Source organism: Amia ocellicauda, chromosome 14, assembly GCF_036373705.1.
Source record: "Amia ocellicauda isolate fAmiCal2 chromosome 14, fAmiCal2.hap1, whole genome shotgun sequence".
Taxonomy (NCBI): domain Eukaryota; kingdom Metazoa; phylum Chordata; class Actinopteri; order Amiiformes; family Amiidae; genus Amia; species Amia ocellicauda.
In genome coordinates this window covers 20,775,524-20,800,816 of record NC_089863.1, presented here as the reverse complement: position 1 = coordinate 20,800,816, position 25,293 = coordinate 20,775,524, and the positions used below count along the sequence as shown (strand labels likewise).

Below are 25,293 nucleotides of genomic sequence, written 5' to 3'. Positions count from 1 at the left end.
ATCACAAGAGCATGGGATACATCTTGCCGGTGGTGTAATAAAAGTAATCGCAGGCTCTCATCATTTCTCTCAACAAAGAAACCATTTGACAATCTGGGTGAAAGAAGGTCTGGGTCACCTCTCTAAACCACGTCAATCATACGTTTTGGAATGTGTAATATTACTGACAAATAAAGCATAACATTGATTTAGTTTTAAGACATAACTTGCATGTTTTGAAGACAGGCAATGCTTCACAGCAATTATTCTGATTTGCTTTGTTTTCACAACATTATGGTAAGAAGGTGATGTTAAGGCACTAAAAGTTTCCAGAGGGAATACAAATACAATTTTTCTTTTTTGTATTTCCTTTTAATAAGTTTAAAAAAAATACTAAAACAATAATAAAAAAAATACATCAAGTGTCATTCCATGCAAACAGAACCAATAAAACTAATGTAGCTATAACACCACAAAAAGAGTTTATTGGCATATAAAACTGAAATGTTGCAGAAAGGAGAAATATGTACAAAGCACGAGAGACCCCAGGCCGACAGCCCCGAGGCGAGATGCTGCAGTCGCTGGGGGGCAGCAGTGGTCGGGGCATCTGGACTGTGGACGTGGGGCATCACTTTGACGGCTGTGCAATGGGGCTGCTGTGTGGCCTGCCCTCACACACACTCCCACACTGCTACACAAACACAACATTCACACTGCTAACCACATACACAACAGATTCATACATACACACACACATACGTACTCACTTATACACCCCACCCACAAACACTATATACTCTCTCACACACACATAATAGGTAAACATTGTCTCACTGTACTGAAGAATACTGTGCTGGCCTGCTCTACACACTTACATCCAGACACTCTGTATATACACGCTCTCACACCACACACACACACACTATAGCTCCAGGGGACAGCCAGCCCTCAGCACAGTCAGTGTATCAGTCCGTTGTCAGTGGCCGATTGTACTGAGGATGTTCGCCTGTAAGGGAATAAACAGCGGTGCATGAGGCAGGGCAGCTCAGGGAGCCAAACACAGACACAGACAGCGGCCCAGATTCCCGAATAAAAGCCCGGGCGGCACAGAGATGCGTGCCCCACTGTCCTAACTGACCTTAATGAAGGAAGTGAAGCGTTTGGCTGAAATCCCTTCGATCTTCTGCAAGTCTTCCACCTGTGGAGCAGAGACACAGGTCAGGGCAGACTCAAGACCTCTCTCTCTGTGGACATTCACACAGTGTGGAGGCCCGTTTTATACGCTGTGTCCCAGACGAGTGCGTGTCTCTGTACCTGGGCGAAGGGGCCGTGGATCTCCCTCCAGCCCAGGATGAGTTTGGCCTTCTTGTCCCCGATCTGCTGCAGGCCCTTGAGCAGCCGCAGGTCTCCGGTGTTGAGGACCTGCAGGATGTGCAGCCGGGACTTCTGCAGCAGCGCTGCGTCCAGCTGCGTCTCCCAGTCCCCCACGGGGCTGTTCTCACCGCCCTGCCCCGCGCCCGCCTGGGACAGGGAGAGAGACAGAGATATAAATCTACACCTGTAAAGTCTGTAGTTATTTTACTTGTATTTGATATTTTATTGATTTAATTTTGGGCCGCGTGGACAGACCGACAGACTCACCTCAGAGCCCTTTTTCTTGCTGACAGCGGTATTTTGTTTACACAGCACCGCACACTGCTGTAGAGGCTGCACCTGGGACACTGGGGGAGGGGGAAGAGAGAGAGAACAAGTCATTCAGGAACGCAAATGAACCCATAGATCTGTTAGTCTATCCTTTTTTTCTACAGCCCAATCTCTCTCCCCAATCCCTCCCACATCTCTCTCTCTCACCCTGCAGAGGCGGCACCACAGCCTGCTGCTTGCGGGGCCGGGCCGCAGTGGACGTCTTCCTGTGCAGGGGGGGCAGGTCTCTGCGGAACAGGCTGGCTGTGCCCACACCCGGGTGTCTGGCCACCAGGGAGGAGGAGGCGACGGGGGGCTGCTGTTCGTCCGTCTGTCCAGAGACAGTCAGAGTCTGAGCGAGCAGGGCTTTCTCTTCCAGCTCCTTCTGCTTCTCCCGCAGCTCCTGAGACAGAGACAGAGAGGAGGTGTCATTACAGTATTAATGCACTGACTGGACACTACAGTATACTGACACGGCACAGAGAGAGAGGGGGGCAAGAGAGGCAAGATCTTTGCATAGGGCACTATGAAATCCACACTGGAGAACACTGACGGAACACAGAATTCTGGGTGAAAAATGGAATCCGGCCCTCGAACACATTACAACAAAATCAGTTTAAACAACCTATATGTAGTAAAATGCATTGAAACAGCAAAGTGTTTTTATAATAAAGATGCTTCAAGAAATATCATGGGAATACAGAAAAAAAAAAAAAAAAAAAAAACATTAGCACCTTTCAGCCAACATACATAACTGGTTTAAAAAAACAAACACGAAAGCGCCATCTCTTGAGACGTACCACTCTTGCTACTGCAGCTCTGATATAAATTGAGTGAAAACAGCCAATAAGAGTTATAATGGTGGGTCTCCGAAGAATAAGAATCAACATTTTCATACTGCACAGTCATACAATGTACGTTTGTGTATCCAGTAAAGAAAGGACACACCGCATACAGACCTAGTTTTGAATCTTCTATGGCATTTGAAAAGCTGTCGGGGGTGAAATGATCCACACAAATCACACAATGATCTGTCAACCGGAGAAAAGCCTCTTTTTCGTTTGCACAAATCTAACCTTAATTACCTTAAGTCGCCTTATTTCTGGGATCTTTTGGGAAATGGTGGATACTGTGTCCACTCACACTGGAGTTCCCACAAAAGTTATCCACACACAGTTTAAGCAGATCTTAAATAACATGAAAGAATCCATTTGAAATTCAGTGCTTTTCAGTGCCAAAAAACACTTCCCGATTGCCGTTTCTTGGCGCTACCTGTATCTCTTTCCGGGACTGGGCCACAGTCTTGAGCAGCGTCAGTCTCTGTCTCTCTGGGGTCCCCATGAGCATCTTCTCCAGAGCCAGCAGTCTCTGCAGCACAGAGGGGTCGCTGGGGCTGGGGGCGGGGACAAGTGAATGAATTTCATATGCAGTCAGTTAGAAGGTGACTTAAGCCACTGGGTTCAGCCTACAGAGAGGAGACGGTACCTGTGTGTCTGCGCTGTCCCCGGCCCCGCCTCCTGGCCCTCACTCTGCCCCTGCCTCGCTCTCTTACTCTGTGGTGGTGGTGCTACTGCAGTCCCCTGCTCTTCCCGAGGCCTCTTGGGTGCCGGCACTGAGAGAAAGAGAAACCGTGAGTCTGAGCTTGTCCCCGTCCCCGTGCATCCGTCCGAGCATCCCCCCATGCGTCTCCGTCTCCGTGTCTTACCAGCAGCGCGCACCGTCTCTCGGATGAAGGGCTTGTTGACGATCTGTTTGGACTTGGCGGCGAAGTTGAGTGCCGTGAGCGTGTCAAAGTAGTACTGGTACTCCGGGGCGATGTTCGTGATCATCACCGAGTGAGCAGAGCCACCCAGGGAGTCCTGCGCAACAACACAACACACAGACTGGATTAACACCACTGTCGCTCACTGCACTGGAGAGTCTGGCACTATTTTTGTTAGAAACTACAATATTCCAAGAAGTCTGGAGATCTAAGGTAGCCCTCTCCGCCCTTGTCCCCCACCTGCAGCAGGCGTGTGAGCTTGCTGTCCCTGTAGGGCACCCTGGCCAGGCCGTGGTTCAGGGCATCCACCACCTTGCTGAGGGTGAACAGGGAGCGGTTGATGGCGCCGCTCTCCTTCAGACGCAGGCCCTGATTGCCCGTGCGCCGGTTGTCCTCCGAGCCGGCCAGGTCGATCAGGTACAGCTTCCCGGTCAGCTGCCTGAATGGGGCGCAGAGCTGGGACTTCACCACCTGACACACAGAGAGGGGAGGGGGAGGGGTGGGGTGGGAATAGTGCGTCAGTCAGGCACAAAGTGTTCCCAGTGTCAGAGAGAAAGTCCAGATTACTGCAATAAGTTCTGAGCTTTATTTTAAAATATTTAGCTAAAACACCAGCTTAAAAATTACCTTTCCACTAGGAGACGTGCGAAAATGGCATAATGACAGCAGCAACTGTCTACTCACACGCATCTAGTGTCCGACTCTCGTATTTTGCATGCAGGTGTTGTCACAACCCTTTATGTTAATCACAATTTCAAATTGTATGGTTTTAAAGGAATGCTTGCTTATACAATATGTGCGTCTTGCAAAAATTACGGCAGAGTTGACGTGTGCATAAGAACTGAATGTTTTGCAAACACAGCTGTAACCTGACCAACTAGAGTGTTTTTCCTTTACATTTTTATTCAGTTATTAATTACATTTAATTAAATAATAGTTTGTGAGCTGCAACGCAAATCCCTTAACAGTAGCATCTTTGTGGCAAAGTTTTCCGGTCATAACAGATTTAACACATTTTATTGAAATGCTGTAAATTTGAAAGAGCTGAAAAACATCCACGCAGCACTTCTATTACGATTTCACTTTTCAAACTATAACAATTGCACAAGTCTTCAGACAGTTAGAATTTACTGCTCAGAGATGCAAAAGCTACTACTGAACATGGTTCAGTTCTTAACATGCATCTTATACCACTATTACTTGTCACTTTACTACTCAGTACATTAAGTTTAGTAGCAAGTTACAAAAACACAAGCCACTCTGCTTTGTTAGGCTGTAGTCTGCTGTGATGATCATAGGGGGAGTTCACATGCAGTGTTTTTACTTGTGAAGTGATGGTGCACATGCACACTTAACATCAGGTTTGAGGTCAAGAAAAACGGCCCCAGAGAAGGACAGGGTCAATGCCAAATACGAGTAAATGACGTAAAAATTTGGAAACTGAAACACACCCATTCCACATTTAAACAGCATTAATTGTATATTATCCTTATATTTCAGCAAGTAAGTTGCTGATGGATGTTTCATGGTGTATTTTATGTCAATGTAATGTGCAAAGCATTTTTCCCCATGATCTTGTTGTGGTTCTTTTGTGCACCGTTAGATACTTTACATCGTGTCGTAATCCTACCTTTAAAACACTTATATTCATGGCTTGCTAGCTTCATCAGTGACATGAAAAACCACTCGGGTAAGAGCAGTAAAACAAATTAGGCACAGCTGTATCGGTTTAACTTGAACATTTTCCTGCAAAAACAGCAGGAGAGCTTTACATAGAGCTAATTTACAGAAGGTTAAAACACAGAAGTGAACTCCGCCACAGATGCCCCCAGCAACACTCAAAATACATTCACTTTGTACACTTTACAGTGTGGTGCAGAATCTTGCAAGGACAGTCTATACTACTTCATTCCATTCGTGGAATTATAGTTTTACCAAAATATGCAGTCACTTCCAGTGGTGTAGTGGCAGAAAGGAGGAGCAGGTACTGCACACACTTTGTAATTGTTAATAGTTAATAAGCAGGCTTTATTACTTATTCTCATCATATTATTTCAAACAAATAAATTGAGCAAGGAAATGTTTTAAATACATTCATAAGTTAAAATATTTAGAATTGAGAAGCATGGGATTGAAAGAGTGGCGCCGCTCCACTACACCCTGTGTCAGAGGCGCAGTTCCACCTTGAACAGAATTTAAAGTGCCAGAGTGGCGCCTCTGTAACAATTGCGCTCAGTGATAAAAAAAAAAAAAAAAAAATGCAGGCAATAGCTGGCTGTGTATGTAGCTATACAATAATGTTTGTTGCTCCTCTTTCATTTTCTGTCATTGCTAGTGTGTTTGGCTTTTAGGTGGGTTGATATTCCAGTTGTAGATTTGTGGTAGTTTAATTGAACTGCACATATTATATACGTAACAGTGTTTTATGTACTTATTTACTTAAGTATTTCCATGCAGGACTTTTCCATGAGGAAGACATTGTTAGCCAAGGTACATTCTAGTTTAGCAAATCCCACCCTCCCGTCAATCTTCATTACAGCTATATAGAGAGCCAATCAACAGTACAAGCTTTAAAATAAAATCAATATATACTTTTTTTTGTACCATTGAATGTTAGATTAACTTGTCAATAGTGACCAACGTTAACGAATAGTTGACTATGTTGTCTCATCCCCAGTGTCCAGTCCCGCATCCCTGTCAGTGGTACCTTGAGGAGCAGCACGGCGTGGCTGCGGCTGGAGCGCTCGTTCAGGCTGGTGGAAGCGGTGGTGCGTCGCTGGCTGGCGGGCAGGAAGAGGGCGTCGAAGTCACTGAAGCTGTCCAGCGGACGCAGGGACAGCCCCGGGATCAGGATGTTGTGCTCCCGGTCCTCCCGGATAGGCAGGTCCTGCTCCCCCCGCTCCAGCAAGTCCAGCACCTGAGCCAGGGTCACAGGGTCAGTGATGCGGCACAGAGGGCAGGGGGTCAGTCACGGCGCGGCCGAGAGAGAGAGAGAGAGAAGTACCTTCTCATTGTAGATCTCCAGGTATGACATGCCGATGCTGTACTCCCAGTCCTGGTTCTCTGGCTGTGCCCTCTGCTCCCTCACCAGCTGGAACAAGTCCCTCACGGCGCGGGGGATCACGCCCGGCTGCTCTGCACTGCCCAGCATTGTGTGGGTCTTGCCTACAGAGAGAGTGAAACAGACACTGGTCTTCAACTCCTTCTCTGCATAAACGTTGGGTAAGAACTCTCTACTCATCCCTCTCGAGACAGAGAGAGAATCTCCAACAATATAATTGTAAATACTTTTTTTCTCATTAGTTTTTCAACAGTTCTGCTCATAATGTTATGATGTATTACTGTAATTACAAGGATGTATTATACACACTTGTGTATATTTATATCACAGCTTTTTTGTGTGTGTTTATCACCCCCCACACACAGACATTATTCTTCCCATTTCTACTTATTAAGTATAGCTTGCCAATAAAGCACATTGAATTGAACATAGAGTGAGAGGGAGGGGGACGGCACAGTGACGGACAAGAAGGGCATTGTGTACCTGCGCCCGTGGGCCCGTATGCGAAGACACTGGCGTTCTGTCCACAGAGCACATGAGGCAGGACAGGCCTGACTGAAGACAGATACACCTCCTGCTGGGAGCTCTGCTCTCCGTGGAACACATCAAACCTGCAAACACAGACAGATTACACACTTGTAACACACCCAGACTGAATTATGCACTGAAACTACACCCCCACATAGACCGAATACACACTGACAGTACAAACTCACAAAAATAGATTACACTGACACACAGACAGATTAGACATTGACAGTATACACACATTACACAGTGACACTACAAACACAACAGTAGACTACACACCCACAGATCACACACTGACACTATACACAACCACACAAATTACACACTAACACTATATAACCACACACATGCATTCACGGTTACAGATTACACACTGATGACAACACACCACTGAACAGAAGGAAAGTTTCCCTGAGTATGCCTGATGGGTCTAAGGATTTCCAGCGGGTCTCCGTGTGATTGGGAGGTTAAGTTTGTTCTGAATAAATTCCCCAGAGCGCATGGCATCATGACAGCATCCAAGCAATACAGTTATTGAAAGGTTGTTACACCCCCACAGCTCTTCTCCCAACCAACCATACCAGCACAGCTCCCAGTAAGCTTAACTGGTCTGATATTCTGCTGCTTAACTGGGGTGGGACCATCTCTCCTTCCAAGCAAGGGCAACTACTGGACAGGAAGTGTTGCCTGTGGGGGCTTCATGTTGCCCATTCGGAGGCAGCGATGCAGACACTCACTCATAGTGCAGGGTCTCGGTGGAGTTCCTCCAGTTGACGATGTCCAGGCCGCGGGACCCCTGGCCCCTCACACAGGGCCCGTCTCTCTTGTCCTCGTCGGTGGAAGCAGCAGCGATGGCGCTCATGTAGGGCCGGAGCCTGACCGCCACTCGCACCCGGGTCGGGGGCGGCCGCCGAGGAGCCCCCGCCTCACACACACTGACCCGCTGAGCCATCGCTGAGAGAGAGAGAGTTAATACAGGGTAGACACACTGACTGGACACTGCACTAAGACACACAGACAGAGATAACAGAGAGGAGAGAAAGATTGATTGATTGATTGATTGATTGGTCACTGCCTTGAGAGAGAGAGAGAGCTGACTTACTGGACACACCAATACAAGGAGGGAAAGGAGTTAATAACAGTGACTGGACACTGTGGGAGGCAATATTAACTGACTGGACACAATATATAGTCATTAAAACCGCACACAGCGAGATAAAGTGTGCCGATAATAGAGACAAATCAAAAGTTTCACAAAGCTGCATCAATAGACTTCAGCTATATGGATGGTCTCGAAATACTCGATTCGTGAATAATGTGTGACTTTGTTGCAACTTTCATTGGGAGGGTCGATTTATAAAAACAAAGTTACAGTAACGTAGCCCTATCCATAGATTACATAAATATATGAACACTCACAAAACTGGCGGATCGGTTCAAATAATGTGGCGATGCAGACGGAGGTAGGCCATTTAATAATGAAACACTGGTGTGTGAAGCAGCACAAAAACAGTCGATCAAACGGCACAAAGCGTACAGATGCAGAGCCGGTGTGTTGTGTATAAATATGCACGAAATAATACAGCACATCATTTATATAACGTTTACTACGACTGTCCTAGCGTGACAACCAAAGCATTACTGTACCTTTCCTTCTCCCGTCCAGACACTTTGAAGTCGTTGAATGTGAAGTCCAGGTTGATTGTTACGGTTTTTATATCATCAATAATTTGAGTGCACTGAAATTATATGTACATGTTATAAATATATGCATAAAACTAAGTTATTGTGCGGAGCTTAAAAGGTTAAAAAGAGACGGGACGGGCGGCAGGCCTTGCGCCTCTAATTTCTTTTCAAATTTTAGAGCGTCGGGTCACATGCGCAACAGCGACCAATCAGAGCTCGGCGTGGACGTCGGCGTTGTGACGTCAGTGCCCGGTAGATGCGCAAGACCCCGCCCCTTCCTAGTCTGTCTATTTTGCTTGTTGGAAACAAAGTGGCTCTTTTTCTTTAATACTAATAAAGCATGAGGTCAGTGCATGCAGCTCTTGTCTCCAAATGTTTTACCAAAGGGTAATTAGAAAAAGTACAACACCACAATAGGGGCTACACTAAATATACAATACATAGATCTGTTCAAAAGGAGGCTATAGTAACAGTACAGTAGTCCTATTTCAATATTGGGTATTCAGTGCAGTAGACTAGTAGTTACTGTAAAAGTGCAGTTAAAATGGGCCACTGTACTAAAAGTTCAATTACAGATCTTTCAAAGGGCTATAGTGAAAGCACCGTGGAACATTAAGGGACTCGAGTAACAGTAGATGTATCTTGTTATAATAAGGGCCCTGTTGTAAAAGTGGTCATATTTCATTTTTAAGTAAACAAACACCCACACAGGTTATACACTGAGCCTGTAAAATGTGTGTGTGGGAAAGTGTAGAAACATTTAACCCGACACTTTTTCACTGTGGGGCTGTTAAGAGTGAATCGGAAAGTGTTGCAATGGAGAGCGGGTTTCAAACCGTTTTTGTAGTGAAACACTTGAGTTGAAACCATCAGCTGCAGCGACAATAAACACAAAGCCGCCACTTTTCGAAGCGTGGTGACGTCACTGCGCAGCACCGCCCCCTGCCGTGTCCTGCTTACACCGTAAATTAAAACAACCCCGATTTAATCAAAACGCGTCATTATAGTCACCGAAAACTCGTGTTCGATCTACTTGCATTTATCGCGATTGGAATGGATGTATTTCACTACACCCAGCAGTCACTTTAGCGGGATTTATTTTTTTATTTAAGTGGCGAGTTGTGCTGTGGAGGAGGACGATGACGCGCTGATGCCGTCACACAAGATGGCGTCGTGTTTACACCAGCACTGTCCTGGCTGATCGATATACGTATAGACCAGTTGTTTGCACTCCTTTCAGGGTACAGTGGTGGCTTCTGGCTTCTCACACAGTACGAAACTAGTCGGATTATAAATACAAGGCACACAAAACAAGGTACGTATAGAGAGAATCCATTTAAACCAGGAAACTTCCTTATTAAATGATTGATTGATTGATTGATTAGTGTTTCTGCCTGAAATTGGGTGGCAGAAACACTAATCAATCAATCAATCTACGTCAGGGATATTGGTGAGGATAACAGTACAGTATAACTAATCAGTCTGCTGTGTGTTAGGCTAATTATAACCCCCCAACAAAACAACGTGCAATTCCGCTCATTAGTGTGTCTTATTGGTTTTGTGTCCTTTATTCGTCTCCCATTCATTGCTGACGGTATCTCGCCAATAAACGCCGCTCAGCTGTGCACTCACTTGCCCAGACAGATACAGTGAAACAGCTGATCCGTGTCTCCTGTGTGGAAACAGTACGGGTACAGGTGGAGACTCAAATAATGTGTTTTCAGTTTAAGAGCGACTTTCAAGTGCTTTCAAATGCCATAGTGTCCCGGTGACTGTGGCGTCACATGGGCATCCGAATAGAGACTTACTTATCTCCCTGTACAATAACACTCGCCCTGTGGGAGAGAGATAATGTCACATTTCCTGAATCTAGATCTCTCTCTCTCTCTCTCTCTCTCTCTCTCTCTCTCAGTGTTCATTCAGTCAGTGTGTCTGTACTGTATTAAATCTCTCTCTCTCTCTCTCTCTCTCAGTGTTCATTCAGTCAGTGTGTCTGTACTGTATTAAATCTCTCTCTCTCTCTCTCTCTCAGTGTTCATTCAGTCAGTGTGTCTGTACTGTATTAAATCTCTCTCTCTCTCTCAGTGTTCATTCAGACAGTGTGTCTGTACTGTATTAAATCTCTCTCTCTCAGTGTTCATTCAGTCAGTGTGTCTGTACTGTATTAAATCTCTCTCTCTCTCTCTCAGTGTTCATTCAGTCAGTGTGTCTGTACTGTATTAAATCTCTCTCTCTCTCAGTGTTCATTCAGTCAGTGTGTACTGTATTAAATCTCTCTCTCTCTCTCTCTCTCTCTCTCTCTCTCTCTCTCTCTCTCTCTCTCTGTGTTCATTCAGTCAGTGTGTCTATACTGTATTAAATCTCTCTCTCTCTCTCTGTGTGTTCATTCAGACAGTGTGTCTGTACTGTATTAAATCTCTCTCTCTCTCTCTCAGTGTTCATTCAGACAGTGTGTCTGTACTGTATTAAATCTCTCTCTCTCTCTCTCAGTGTTCATTCAGTCAGTGTGTCTGTACTGTATTAAATCTCTCTCTCTCTCTCAGTGTTCATTCAGACAGTGTGTCTGTACTGTATTAAATCTCTCTCTCTCTCTCTCTCTCTCTCTCTGTGTTCATTCAGTCAGTGTGTCTATACTGTATTAAATCTCTCTCTCTCTCAGTGTTCATTCAGACAGTGTGTCTGTACTGTATTAAATCTCTCTCTCTCTCTCTCTCTCAGTGTTCATTCAGTCAGTGTGTCTGTACTGTATTAAATCTCTCTCTCTCTCAGTGTTCATTCAGTCAGTGTGTCTGTACTGTATTAAATCTCTCTCTCTCTCTCAGTGTTCATTCAGACAGTGTGTCTGTACTGTATTAAATCTCTCTCTCTCTCTCTCTCTCTCTCTCTCTCTCTGTGTTCATTCAGTCAGTGTGTCTGTACTGTATTAAATCTCTCTCTCTCTCTCTCTCTCAGTGTTCATTCAGTCAGTGTGTCTGTACTGTATTAAATCTCTCTCTCTCTCTCTCAGTGTTCATTCAGTCAGTGTGTCTGTACTGTATTAAATCTCTCTCTCTCTCTCAGTGTTCATTCAGTCAGTGTGTCTGTACTGTATTAAATCTCTCTCTCTCTCTCTCTCTCTCTCTCAGTGTTCATTCAGTCAGTGTGTCTATACTGTATTAAATCTCTCTCTCTCTCTCTCTCTCTCTCTCTCTCTCTCTCTCTCTCTCTGTGTTCATTCAGTCAGTGTGTCTATACTGTATTAAATCTCTCTCTCTCTCTCTCAGTGTTCATTCAGACAGTGTGTCTGTACTGTATTAAATCTCTCTCTCTCTCTCTCTCTCTCTCAGTGTTCATTCAGACAGTGTGTCTGTACTGTATTAAATCTCTCTCTCTCTCTCTCTCTCAGTGTTCATTCAGTCAGTGTGTCTGTACTGTATTAAATCTCTCTCTCTCTCTCTCTCTCAGTGTTCATTCAGACAGTGTGTCTGTACTGTATTAAATCTCTCTCTCTCTCAGTGTTCATTCAGTCAGTGTGTCTGTACTGTATTAAATCTCTCTCTCTCTCTCTGTGTGTTCATTCAGTCAGTGTGTCTGTACTGTATTAAATCTCAATCTCTCTCTCTCTCTCTCTCTCTCTCTCTCAGTGTTCATTCAGACAGTGTGTCTGTACTGTATTAAATCTCTCTCTCTCTCAGTGTTCATTCAGTCAGTGTGTCTGTACTGTATTAAATCTCTCTCTCTCAGTGTTCATTCAGACAGTGTGTCTGTACTGTATTAAATCTCAATCTCTCTCTCTCTCTCTCTCTCTCTCTCTCAGTGTTCATTCAGACAGTGTGTCTGTACTGTATTAAATCTCTCTCTCTCTCAGTGTTCATTCAGTCAGTGTGTCTGTACTGTATTAAATCTCTCTCTCTCTCTCAGTGTTCATTCAGACAGTGTGTCTGTACTGTATTAAATCTCAATCTCTCTCTCTCTCTCTCTCTCTCTCTCTCAGTGTTCATTCAGACAGTGTGTCTGTACTGTATTAAATCTCTCTCTCTCTCTCTCTCTCTCTCTCTCTCTGGTGTGCAGGCTGATGCAGTCCACGGAGCCCCCAGACTCGTCCCTGAGAAAGGGGGGGATGCAGTCTCCGGGCGTCGGGGAGGAAGAGAGCCCAGAGGGAACGAGACGGGCCGAGGAGGGAGGAGAGCGGGAGAAGGAGGAGCAGGGAGAGAGGGAGGAGATAGAGGAGGGGGAGGTGGAAGGGGAGGCCCTGCGAGAGGCGACAGAGCAGGCGATGGAGACAGAGGGAGAGGGAGAGGGGGACACGGGAGGAGAGAAAGGTAAAGCACAGCGACTGGGCTGAATACTGTAGAGTTTCCGTAAGCAGAAAGAGTCCTGCTGGACTGAATGACACACTGACAGACTGACTGACACACTGACACACTCAATTCAATTCAAGGGTGCTTTATTGGCATGACAAACAGTTTCGTAGTGTTGCCAAAGCAGTTGATATTATATACATACATTGAAAAATAATAAAAGGTAAGAAAAAAAAAAAAATGAAACAGTAACATTATAATTTATAAATAAAATCTTAATAGACATGTACATTTCCTTTATTTATAGTTATCAGGTCACAGCTGGTGCTCATGTATGTTTTCACAGTGAGCCCCTCAGGCTGTGGCAGGCGGCTACATATTGGGCGGCCAGGGGGGCTGTATGTCCCTCCCCCAGGAGGATAGCTATTTTATTTTCATTTATCAATTCAGAGAATGATTTTGTAATATTTATGAATTTATTAAAGAATGTGTCCCTTAATTTGGCATATTTATTGCAGTGGAGGAGGAAGTGCATCTCTGTCTCGACCTCTCCTGTCTCGCAGTGACCACAGCGCTGCTCCTCTCTGGCCAGCCGGCTCTGCCTGTGTCGGCCCGTCTCTCTGGCCAGGCTGTGGTCACTGAGCCTGTACTTGGTCAGGATCCGTCTCTGCTTCGTATCTCTGACAGTGAAGAGAGACTCTGCCAGGGTGTTTTCTCTGTTTAGGGCCCGATAGCAATCCAGTTTACTTTGGGATTTGGTTTCATTGTTCCAATGTTCCAGATAGGAGGTTTTGGTTATCTTTATGATTTGGTTGACTCTAATTGGGGGAAGGTAAGCAGTGCTGACCTGAAGCTGGTCTCTGTTCGCAGTACTAGCGGGGGTCAGTGCCGTGAGCTTCAGGGCCAGCTGACTCGGGCTCTTTTCAGGGCTGAGCTCTTGGGTTTGGAGGGCCTTGTACTGGAGTGAGTCTGACTCACTTTTCTTCAGGTGCATCCAGAATTTCAGTGCTCTTTTCTTTATATTAATGAGGGTTGGGAAGTGGCCTAATTCTGCCCTGCATGCGTGGTTTGGTGTGTTCCTGTGCACCTGCAGTATGTTTTTATAGAGTTCAGCATGCAGGGTCTCTATTGGATGTTTGTCCCACCTAGTGTAGTCCTGATGAATGAGTGGACCCCATACTTCACTACCGTACAGCGCAATGGGCTGGATCACACTGTCAATTAGTTTGAGCCAGATTTTGACTGGAATAGTAATTTTATAGAATCTTCTTCTGATTGCATAGAATGCTCTTCTTGCTTTGTCTTTGAGCGTCTTCACTGCCAGGTTAAAGCCCCCTGACGCACTAATAGTCAGGCCCAGGTAGGTGTAGTGTGAGGTGTGTTCTAGGGTAGTGTTATCTAGCGTGAAGTGGTATTTGTTTCCCTGAGGTCTGGCCTTTTTTTTGGAAAATCATGATCTTTGTCTTCTTCATGTTTACTGCCAGGGCCCAGGACTGACAGTACTGCTCTAGTAGTGCCAGGTTTTGCTGAAGCCCTTGCTCTGTGGGCGACAGCAAGACTAGGTCATCTGCATAGAGCAGGAATTTGACTTCTGTGTCATTTAGGGTGAGGCCAGGGGCATCAGACTGCTCCAACACCGTTGCCAACTCATTGATGTAGATGTTGAACAGTGTTGGGCTCAGACTGCAGCCCTGCCTCACTCCCCGCCCCTGAGTGAAGAATTCTGTTCTTTTGTTGCCAATTTTTACTGCACATTTGTTTTCGGTGTACATTGATTTTATAATATCATAAACTTTACCCCCTACACCGCTTTGAAGAATTCTGTAATAAAGTCCCTCGTGCCAAATGGAGTCGAATGCCTTTTTGAAATCAATGAAACAGGCAAAGATTTTGCCTTTACTTTTTTGGTGGACGTGTTTGTCTATGAGGGTGTGTAGGGTGTAAATATGATCTGTAGTGCGGTGATTTGGGAGGAAGCCAATCTGACTCTTACTCAGGACACTGTGCTCGGTAAGGAAGGCCAGTATCCGGGCGTTGATGATACTGCAGAACACCTTCCCCAGGTTACTGCTCACACAGATGCCTCGGTAGTTGTTAGGGTCGAATTTGTCTCCACTCTTATAGATTGGGGTGATCAGCCCCTGGTTCCAGATGTCAGGGAAGTAACCAGTACTGAGGACCATGTTGAACAATTTAAGCTCAGCCTCCTGCAGTTGTGTGCTGCTGTGTTTGAGCATCTCAGTGCTGATGCTGTCCGGGCTGCAGGCTTTTCTGGGTGGAAGTGCCTGGAGCTTTTTAGATAGTTCCTGTAGGGTGATTGGAGAGTCAATTGGGTTTTGATTATTTTTAATTGATTGTTCGAGTAATTTCAGTTTTTCCCTGGTTTCAGTTTGTTTGTGTGTCAGATCGTTTTGTTGGATATCTTTATAAAGGTTTTCAAAGTATTTTTTCCAAATGGTTCCGTTTCGTATTGCCAATTCTTGTTGTTTTGTTGAATTTAAATTGTTCCACATTTCCCAGAACTGGTTTTGGTCAACAGATTTCTCTATGTCTGTGAGTGTTTTGTTTGTGTGTTTCTGTTTTTTATTTTTAAGGGTGTGTTTGTAGTGTTTTAGGGTCTCACAGTACTGCTAGCGTAGTTCTGTGTCTTGTGGTTGATGATGTTTTTGATTGGATAGGTGCCTTAAATTTGTTCGTATTGATTTACACTCATTATCAAACCATGTCTGTGTGTGTGTGTGATTCTGGTTGGTCTTTTTCTTTGTCTTTTTAAGATTTGCCATTGTGGCTGCAATTTGATATGTTTGATTGATATCATTTATGGCCAGATTTAGTCCTGTCACGTCAGGCTGGTACTGTGAGCTGAGGAAAGTGTTGATGATGTCTGTTATTTCTGTAGAACTGATTGCTTCCTCTGTGCTGTTCGGAGCCCATCTGTATGTTTGATTAAGGTTGTACAGCTTACTGGGCTGTGTCCGTGTGTTGCTGGCCTGACTTCTTCTTTTCAGGAACACTGTGATTTGGTTGTGGTCTGACAGGGGGGTTTGCTGCCTGACAGTGAATGCACTGATGAAGGAGGGGTCCATGTCAGTGAGGGCGTAGTCGACTACACTAGTCCCAAGAGCTGAGCAATACGTGAACCTCCCTAAAGAGTCCCCTCTGATCCTGCAATTAAGGATGTACAGGCCCAAGGCTTGGCAGAGATGCACTAACTCTCTCCCGTTCTTGTTCACCGCCCCGTCGGGGTTGTTCCTCTGGGTTGTGGTGGGGGTGAGGTACAGAGGGGCCTGGCCGAACACGTGGCTGTTTCCCTGTGTGCCGATGCAGTCGGGCTCGGTGCCTGTCCGGGCATTGAAGTCCCCACAGAGCAGCACATTCCCCTGGGCCTGGAAATGGCTGATCTCTGTGTGGAGGGTGTTAAAAAATTCCTCATTGTAATAGGGGGATTCAGAGGGGGGGTATACGCTGCACACAGGTATATATAGTTCTCACACTGGGCTATTCCCTTCTTAATTTGAAGCCATGTGTGCGTTGGGCCCTGTTTGACTGGGCTGATGTGGTTGGCCAGCTCCTCTTTGTACCACACTATGATCCCCCCAGAGTCCCTGCCACGCCGCACTGTGCTCAGTTTAATTGAGGGCACAATAACCTCCCTGTAGCCCAGGGGGCAGTGTGTGGGCTAATAATCTCTCCCACACCCCCACCCCTGTAGATAGCGAGATGGAGGAGGATGTGCCAGAGGAGGAGGGTGAGGGCAAGGAGGAGCAGGAGAGAGAGAGGGAGGAAGAGGGGCAACAAGAGGATGAGGAGGAGTGGGGGATGCCCTGCAGTGACGAGGAGATCGAGGACCCCGCCTCCTGGATGCCCCCTCCCTCGGAGATCAAACGTCTGTATGACCTGCTGGACCAGGGAGGGGTCCTGGAGCTGTGTCTGGTCCCCCTGCCCCGCCGGCCCCCCACACCTGACACACAGTCCTCCACCGACAGAGACAGCGCCGACTCCGAGGAGGAGAGAGAGAGGAGGGAGAGGGAGGACAGGGAGAGAGACTACAAGTGAGTGAGAGAGGGAGGTGTGTGTCTGTGTGTACCCTGTGCTCGGTGGTGTTCAGTGTGCTCACTGTGTTCACTGTGCTGCTGTGTTCAGGGCTCCCAGTCCGACGGAGTTTGACTTTGATGAGGAGACGACCCTCAGCACCCCAAAGAACACCTACATCAACCGCCGCAGAACCCCAGGTACACAGTGTGTCAGTGTGTCAATGTGTCAGTCAGTGTGTCAGTCAATCAGTGCGTCAGCCAGTGTGTCAGTTAGGCACTCACTGTATCAGTCAGTGTGCAGTCAGGCATTCTGTGTTTCAGTGTGTCAGTCAGTCACTCAGTGTGTTTATCTACCCTTCTTACCCCGTCCTCTCTCCCTCCCTCCCTCCTTCTCTCCAGGCTCCTCTGGCCGCTCCCAGCGGCGGGAGGCCCGGTTGGACAAGGTGCTGTCGGACATGCAGCGGCACCGCAAGATCGAGGAGCACATCCTGCGCACGGGCCGGGACCTCTTCAGGGCCGAGCCCTCGGGCCCCGCCCCCACGCCCATTCCCCCCGCCTCCCCCTCGTCACAGAGAGCCGACCCCAAAGACATCTTCTCCCCCCGCCAGCGCCGCTACTGAGGGCAGAGAGAGGGCGCTGATGGCGGCCCGACGCACTGTAAACATTACCGGACCGGACTGGACTCTGGGCCGAGCTTTGTCCCTCTGCTAGGCTCCCAGATGATCCCCTCCTCCACAGCCTGATCGATCTGTAAATAATTGTACTTTTTATACTGCAATAAACCTTTTCCTCTTGTGGTCAGACTCTGTGCCCCGTGCTGCTCACCTGTTTTATGAAAAGATTATTGCTGAGAGAGACTGACACACAGCTGACAAAACCGTGTCAGTGGGTTTATAGTCCAGTCTGGGCCAACGCTGTCAGTCTTGTGTGTGTAGCAGTATCCTGTGCTCAGTAATGTGGAGAAATACTGTACTGTATCCCAATGCAGAGAGCAGGGAAGCAGAGTGGGGGGACAGAGGGAGAGAGAGAGAAAGAGGGGCAGGGATGAAGTGGGGGAGAGGGTTGAGTTGAGTTGTGTGTTGGCCACCAGTGGGGATAAATTCTGTGGCAGATCGGGGCTGCAGTGACGCAGCGTGACCCCTAGATGGCAACCCAGCCTCAGTTGTGCCACCATCCCCAGCAGAGGCCGCACTCAAATTCAAAATTCAAAATTCAAAAAGAGCTTTATTGGCATGACAAGGTTACACCCGTTTTGGGGCTTCCACTGCAAAACATGGAACAGTGCAGTGGGCATTAATACACATACAATACACACAAGTTTACAGACAGGTGAGATCTTGCATGGAGCCCCAGACAGAGGGAGACTGACAGTTATTTTGTGTTTCTTCCATTTGCGAATAATCGCACCAACTGTTGTCACCTTCTCACCAAGCTGCTTGGCGATGGTCTTGTAGCCCATTCCAGCCTTGTGTAGGTCTACAGTCTTGTCCCTGACATCCTTGGACAGCTCTTTGGTCTTGGCCATGGTGGAGAGTTTGGAATCTGATTGATTGATTGCTTCTGTGGACAGGTGTCTTTTATACAGGTAACGACCTGAGATTAGGAGCGCTCCCTTTAAGAGAGTGCTCCTAATCTCAGGTCGTTACCTGTATAAAAGACACCTGAGAGCCAGAAATCTTGCTGATTGATAGGGGATCAAATACTTATTTCACTAACTAACATGCAAATCAATTTATAACTTTTTTGAAATGCGTTTTTCTGGATTTTTTTGTTGTTATTCTGTCTCTCACTGTTAAAATACACCTACCATTAAAATTATAGACTGATCATTTCTTTGTCAGTGGGCAAACGTACAAAATCAGCAGGGGATCAAGTACTTTTTTCCCCTCGCTGTATATATATATATATATACACTCACCTAAAGGATTATTAGGAACACCTGTTCAATTTCTCATTAATGCAATTATCTAACCAACCAATCACATGGCAGTTGCTTCAATGCATTTAGGGGTGTGGTCCTGGTCAAGACAATCTCCTGAACTCCAAACTGAATGTCTGAATGGAAAGAAAGGTGATTTAAGCAATTTTGAGCGTGGCATGGTTGTTGGTGCCAGACGGGCCGGTCTGAGTATTTCACAATCTGCTCAGTTACTGGGATTTTCACGCACAACCATTTCTAGGGTTTACAAAGAATGGTGTGAAAAGGGAAAAACATCCAGTATGCGGCAGTCCTGTGGGCGAAAATGCCTTGTTGATGCTAGAGGTCAGAGGAGAATGGGCCGACTGATTCAAGCTGATAGAAGAGCAACTTTGACTGAAATAACCACTCGTTACAACCGAGGTATGCAGCAAAGCATTTGTGAAGCCACAACACGTACAACCTTGAGGCGGATGGGCTACAACAGCAGAAGACCCCACTGGGTACCACTCATCTCCACTACAAATAGGAAAAAGAGGCTACAATTTGTACAAGCTCACCAAAATTGGACAGTTGAAGACTGGAAAAATGTTGCCTGGTCTGATGAGTCTCGATTTCTGTTGAGACATTCAGATGGTAGAGTCAGAATTTGGCGTAAACAGAATGAGAACATGGATCCATCATGCCTTGTTGCCACTGTGCAGGCTGGTGGTGGTGGTGTAATGGTGTGGGGGATGTTTTCTTGGCACACTTTAGGCCCCTTAGTGCCAATTGGGCATCGTTTAAATGCCACGGCCTACCTGAGCATTGTTTCTGACCATGTCCATCCCTTTATGACCACCATGTACCCATCCTCTGATGGCTACTTCCAGCAGGATAATGCACCATGTCACAAAGGTCGAATCATTTCAAATTGGTTTCTTGAACATGACAATGAGTTCACTGTACTAAACTGGCCCCCACAGTCACCAGATCTCAACCCAATAGAGCATCTTTGGGATGTGGTGGAACGGGAGCTTCGTGCCCTGGATGTGCATCCCACAAATCTCCATCACCTGCAAGATGCTATCCTATCAATATGGGCCAACATTTCTAAAGAATGCTTTCAGCACCTTGTTGAATCAATGCCATGTAGAATTAAGGCAGTTCTGAAGGCGAAAGGGGGTCAAACACAGTATTAGTATGGTGTTCCTAATAATCCTTTAGGTGAGTGTATATATATATATATATATACACACACACACACACACACACACCGATCACCCATAACATTATGACCACCTGCCTAATATTGTGTAGGTCCCAAAACAGCCCTGGCCCGTCGAGGCATGGACTCCACTAGACCTCTGAAGGTGTGCTGTGGTATCTGGCACCAAGACGTTAGCAGCAGATCCTTTAAGTCCTGTAAGTTGCGAGGTGGGGCCTCCATGGATCGGACTTGTTTGTCCAGCACATCCCACAGATGCTCGATTGGATTGAGATCTGGGGAATTTGGAGGCCAAGTCAACACCTTGAATTCGTGATTCATCAGACCAGGCCACCTTCTTCCATTGCTCCGTGGTCCAGTTCTGATGCTCACGTGCCCATTGTAGGCGCTTTCGGCAGTGGACAGGGGTCAGCATGGGCACCCTGACTGGTCTGCGGCTACGCAGCCCCATACGCAACAAACTGCGACGCACTGTGTGATCTGACACCTTTCTATCAGAACTGGCATTAATTATTTCAGCAATTTCAGATACAGTAGCTCGTCTGTTGGATCGGACCACACGGGCCAGCCTTCGCTCCCCACGTGCATCAATGAGCCTTGGCCGCCCATGACCCTTTCGCAGGTTCACCGCTTTTCCTTCCTTGGACCACTTTTGATAGGTACTGACCACTGCAGACCGGGAACACCCCACAAGAGCTGCAGTTTTGAGATGCTCTGACCCAGTTGTCTAGCCAGTCGTTTGGCCCTTGTCAAAGTCGCTCAGATCCTTACGCTTGCCCATTTTTCCTGCTTCTAACACATCAACTTTGAGGACAAAATGTTCACTTGCTGCCTAATATATCCCACCCACTGACAGGTGCCATGATAACGAGATTATCAGTGTTATTCACTTCACCTGTCAGTGCTCATAATGTTATGGCTGATCGGTCTATGTGACAATCTAGTTCTAGTCAAACTACAACTTATAAGATAAACTGGGTGAAAATGTGTAAAAAATGTAAGGAGTTATGATCATTTATTAAAAATAAAAATGCTTGAACTCCTTCCAAAAGGTTTTCCCAATATTAATAGATACATATCAACCTGCGGACAGGTTGAAAACAAGTTTAAAGAGATACTTAAATAAATGTATTTGTAGCATTTTTTAATCTAATTAATATTTGATATACAGGTCTAGAAAATAATTGTTCTCCTGACTGTAATATGAAGTAATAATATATTGTTATGATGTCTGTAGTAGTTAGATTGTTATCTAGCCTTCATAAGGGTTTGTATTAAGGCTGCATGGAGGCTCATTCAAATAAAGTGTACTAAAAGGGTAAACATTCAAGACATTGATCTTAGTATGGTAACAAGTATGGTGTATTAGTTGATGGTTAGTTATCATATTGTGAAAATGTAATACTGTGACATTGTTAACCCCAGCAAAAATAATATTGATTATAATTTAAAATTGTGATGAATAACAATTAAGTTATTTGAAGTTTGGAAAGCAGGCCACACACAATGTTGTTTTAGAAACTGAAGACATTTAATCGATTAAGGTATAAGTATAGTAAATACTTTTGAAGTATTTAATTTGAAACTATTTGATAGTGTGTCTGCCCAGTGCCCACAGTATTCTAATCATGATAGCATAGATCGTTCACCTCATATATTACACAAAACCTTTTAAATGTGATTAGATATCTGGGAAAACATGAAATGTAGTACTTTTTTCTATGCTGATCATTTTTGCAAAGCTACCCCTGGAGATTAGGTTTTAGGTCATCTTTAATTGGTTATATTTCTCAATTTATTATCACATTTATTATCACATAACTGAACATGAAACTTCTGAATTGAACACAGAAATGCTGGTTTTTGGACCAATTGAGACTCCCATTCCCAGGATCTTGGCCTCTACCCCATGAGCTCCAATCGATGCTCCTGTGTCAATTCCAAGTCCCAGCTTCACACCAACAGGACCAGCATTTGCAGAAACACTGCCGACTTCAGCTCTTGCCAAAACTCCAGCACCAACCACATTGGCTTGAGCACTGACTGATGCATTGGGGCCCTTGGCTTCTGCTTCAAGCACGCTGAGTTCAGCACCAGCGCGACCAAGCCCGGCTCCGGCATGAAATCCAGCCTTCGGAAGTCTATTTCCTGCTTCATCTTTTAAACCGCGTTTGGCATATTTGTCACATGCAGCATATGCACCTTTTTTAAAGGTGTTTCTTGGTCTATCAAATGTGTCAATGATATTTACGGTGTCAATGATATCAACATGGACTGATGCAATTTTTGTATTTGGTTTTTTTGTGATGGTCTTTTTGCATTTCCAGGTTTCCTTCTTAAGCAACTCCTTCTTAATGTCAGTTGAACAGGTGACTTTAACCATTTTTGTGATCTTCCTCAGACAGGAATGGCATCAGCTACTTCACCTGCAGATCAAAGAATTTTAGAGTAAAATCAAGTATGGAAGTACATTTAAACAAGGCAAAGAATAAGTTATTGTTACACATCATGTGTTCTCCAAAGATATACAGTTAAAAACAGTTCAATATAGGAACTGGACATAAGTTTTATAGTATGAGTAAACTATTGTTTACTTTCCAGTAGAAATGTGCGCTGTTTCATGTGCTGTTGCTAAAATAAATGTAAAAATTCAAATCCCAGCTTCTCTAGATAGGTGGTATAATGACACATAAAAATACAATTTGTTAAATCAGTGTCATTTCAACATAATGAATACATCCCAAAATAAATGATTAGCCTCAATATTGAACTGGATCATTCAAAGAAATTAAGTTACTGTCAAAATACTTCCACATTTTTGTTTTTTGTTATTTGTTTCTCAATTACTTTATGTGTGTTTCAATGTTTTTGTTTTTCAATTTGTCTGCAGCATGCATTGCATAAAACATGGATACACTGGTTTGTCTGGGAAACTATTGTTCCAATCAAAATACGTAATATTTATCATTTATAATAATACAGAGCACTTACTGTACCATCATTGTAATCGTCCTTAGAATCCTGTAGTTTTCTTTTAGATGCTATTTCAATTGTATGATTATAGGGTATTATTGTTTTTTTAGTCAGTAAATCTTCGTAGACTTTAGTTTCAATGAGATGTGAGGCAGTTAAACCAGCTCTTCTCAAGTGTATTACACCTGGGTCAGTCAGGAGCTTTTATCTCATTCGGCTTGGGGAGGAGTCTTATTTAGTTTTCAGTTTCCAAAGTTATTTAGATATTATCAAGATCATTTTATTATCCACCACATGATTAACAAGAACTAAACCATAAATATTTCCTAGAATCAGTAGGATGTTGAAAAAATATATAGGGGTAACAGGATGAGAATATCTGAAGAGTGAAGACTTTGTTTGTGTTTGATAAACAGATGTACATGCATTATTGTATATTGGTTGCAAATAAATGATTAGACATGATATTCAAATGGCAAAATGATTTGAGGGGAAAGGAATCAGGATCTGTGCCTAAACAACTATTCAACTGAAGCAGTTGGATCTAGTAATAAAGCATCTCAAATGCACAGAGTATGCACAGAGCACAACGAATTTGTATTTATATTTGTTTTCTGTCAGGTCGTGTTCTTGTTGTACATGCCCCTGGGCATTTATTTTGTTGGCCATGTTGTCCCTGTCCCATATGTTATTCCTATGTGACACGTTTCTTGTGTGTGCCAAATAGGTCTGTTTTATTTATTAGTACCTATGTTTTAGCACCAGCATTTAACCTTGCAAGAAAAACTAAAAAACTTTATGGTTATTGTTGTACCTTTGAATCTGTTCAGCCTTCACTATTGATTTAGTGCGTATTTTTTGTTTTCCTTCATCCGCAATCCTTGCATCGACTTTGCGCCCTTTATCTTGGGCCTGTCCTGTGACGTAATATATGCATGCAATTCCCACAGATATGGCTTTAGCACTGTCGCCATTTCCAACTGGAAATTTGATGAATCGCTCCTGATTTCAGGAAAAGGTGTAAACAAGGACTGACAGGTTGAAAACAATGGGGCTGAGTTTAAAGAGATATTTAAATACATGCATTTGTAGCATTTTGTAATCTAATTAATATTTGATATACAGGTCTAGAAAATAATTGTTCTCCTGACTTTTAATATGAAGTAATAATATATTGTTATGAATTCTGTAGTAGTTAGATTGTTATCTAGCCTTCATAAGGGTTTTTATTAAGGCTGCATGGAGGCTCATTCACATAAAGTGAAAGGTGTTAAGAATGTAACACTTCTAATGATCTGTTTTGGTTATGGGTGTGTAATTTTTAATTATATATTAGGTTTTCTATTTAAGTATCTTTTGTTTTGTAAATGTACACTTGTTTACATCTTTGCGGTCAGAGGTTAAGGGAGGGGAGGTGTATAAAAGTAATGGGGGGGTGCCATCTTTGTTATGTGTATCAAATCAGGTTACCTCTGTTTTCTTTAACGGGTGGAGTGTCGGAATACCTGTATACTTTATTTGTGTTTGTTTGACGGATTTTCACTTTTGCATGGGTTTATATTAGTGATGGGGAAACGAAGCTTTCCGAAGCATTGAGGCATTTGAAGCGATTGTACCGAAAAAAGGTCCACTGCTTATAAGCGCTCGATACAGTCTTTCCATAGTGACCACTGCTGGCGACTGTGTCCAGTGATTGGAAAGGCAGCAGTGCTCAGACATCAGCGCGGCGGTATACACATGAACCCATCTGCGATCTGCAGTTCAGTAAAGGTTATGTAGAAAATGTGCACATGTGTCCAGATCAGCAGGGACACACGCAGCCGGGGACACAAATGGAAATTGGGCTTCAAGGCATTCAAGACAGAAAACAGGAGACACTTCTTCACACAGAGAGGCGTCACAATCTGAACAAACTCCCCAGCGATGAGGTTGAAGCTGAAAATTTGGGAACATTTAAAATCAGACTGGATAGGATCCTTGGATCACTTAGATATTAATGGACAACAAACAAGCACGATGGGGCGAATGGCCTCCTCTCGTTTGTAAACTTTCTTATGTCCTAAATAAGCGGTCATTAAATTTGCTTTGTCACCAAGGTATTATATAATAGTTTAGACTTAAGGTTGGATGTTGAATTTATAGAAGGCAGTCACATTTACGTGTGTGACGTTAAATAAAT

The 25,293-nt window shown here is 44.7% G+C and overlaps 3 protein-coding genes across 6 annotated transcripts; 1 reads left to right on the top strand and 2 right to left on the bottom strand.

Annotated features, from left to right (window-relative positions):
* Window positions 1-438: 438 nt before the first annotated feature.
* Window positions 439-9,078, bottom strand: kif22 (kinesin family member 22). 3 transcript variants are annotated; one of them, XM_066721747.1, is made up of 14 exons: window positions 8,664-9,078; window positions 7,754-8,020; window positions 6,969-7,096; window positions 6,429-6,589; window positions 6,132-6,341; window positions 3,665-3,895; window positions 3,368-3,521; window positions 3,148-3,274; window positions 2,935-3,055; window positions 1,831-2,065; window positions 1,621-1,700; window positions 1,294-1,500; window positions 1,118-1,177; window positions 439-985 (listed from the first exon to the last, which is right to left on the bottom strand). In XM_066721747.1, exons 2-14 carry the CDS (start codon window positions 7,966-7,968, stop codon window positions 956-958), a joined length of 1,959 nt encoding a protein of 652 aa, XP_066577844.1. In that variant the 5' UTR covers window positions 7,969-8,020; window positions 8,664-9,078; the 3' UTR covers window positions 439-955. The 3 variants fall into 3 exon arrangements, with proteins under 3 accessions (XP_066577844.1, XP_066577846.1, XP_066577843.1); XM_066721749.1 differs by having other exon boundaries at window positions 7,754-8,015; XM_066721746.1 differs by having other exon boundaries at window positions 7,754-7,970; window positions 8,664-8,981.
* Window positions 9,079-9,844: 766 nt separating this feature from the next.
* pagr1 (PAXIP1 associated glutamate-rich protein 1) lies at window positions 9,845-17,813 on the top strand. The gene is made up of 5 exons (XM_066721983.1): window positions 9,845-10,017; window positions 12,753-13,003; window positions 16,695-17,034; window positions 17,126-17,214; window positions 17,416-17,813. Exons 2-5 carry the CDS (start codon window positions 12,757-12,759, stop codon window positions 17,634-17,636), a joined length of 897 nt encoding a protein of 298 aa, XP_066578080.1. The 5' UTR covers window positions 9,845-10,017; window positions 12,753-12,756; the 3' UTR covers window positions 17,637-17,813.
* A 3,837-nt stretch (window positions 17,814-21,650) lies between these two features.
* Window positions 21,651-23,273, bottom strand: LOC136767931 (uncharacterized). 2 transcript variants are annotated; one of them, XM_066722016.1, is made up of 2 exons: window positions 23,133-23,273; window positions 21,651-22,567 (listed from the first exon to the last, which is right to left on the bottom strand). In XM_066722016.1, exon 2 carries the CDS (start codon window positions 22,522-22,524, stop codon window positions 21,955-21,957), a length of 570 nt encoding a protein of 189 aa, XP_066578113.1. In that variant the 5' UTR covers window positions 22,525-22,567; window positions 23,133-23,273; the 3' UTR covers window positions 21,651-21,954. The 2 variants fall into 2 exon arrangements, with proteins under 2 accessions (XP_066578113.1, XP_066578114.1); XM_066722017.1 differs by having other exon boundaries at window positions 23,138-23,273.
* Between the last annotated feature and the right edge of the window lie 2,020 nt (window positions 23,274-25,293).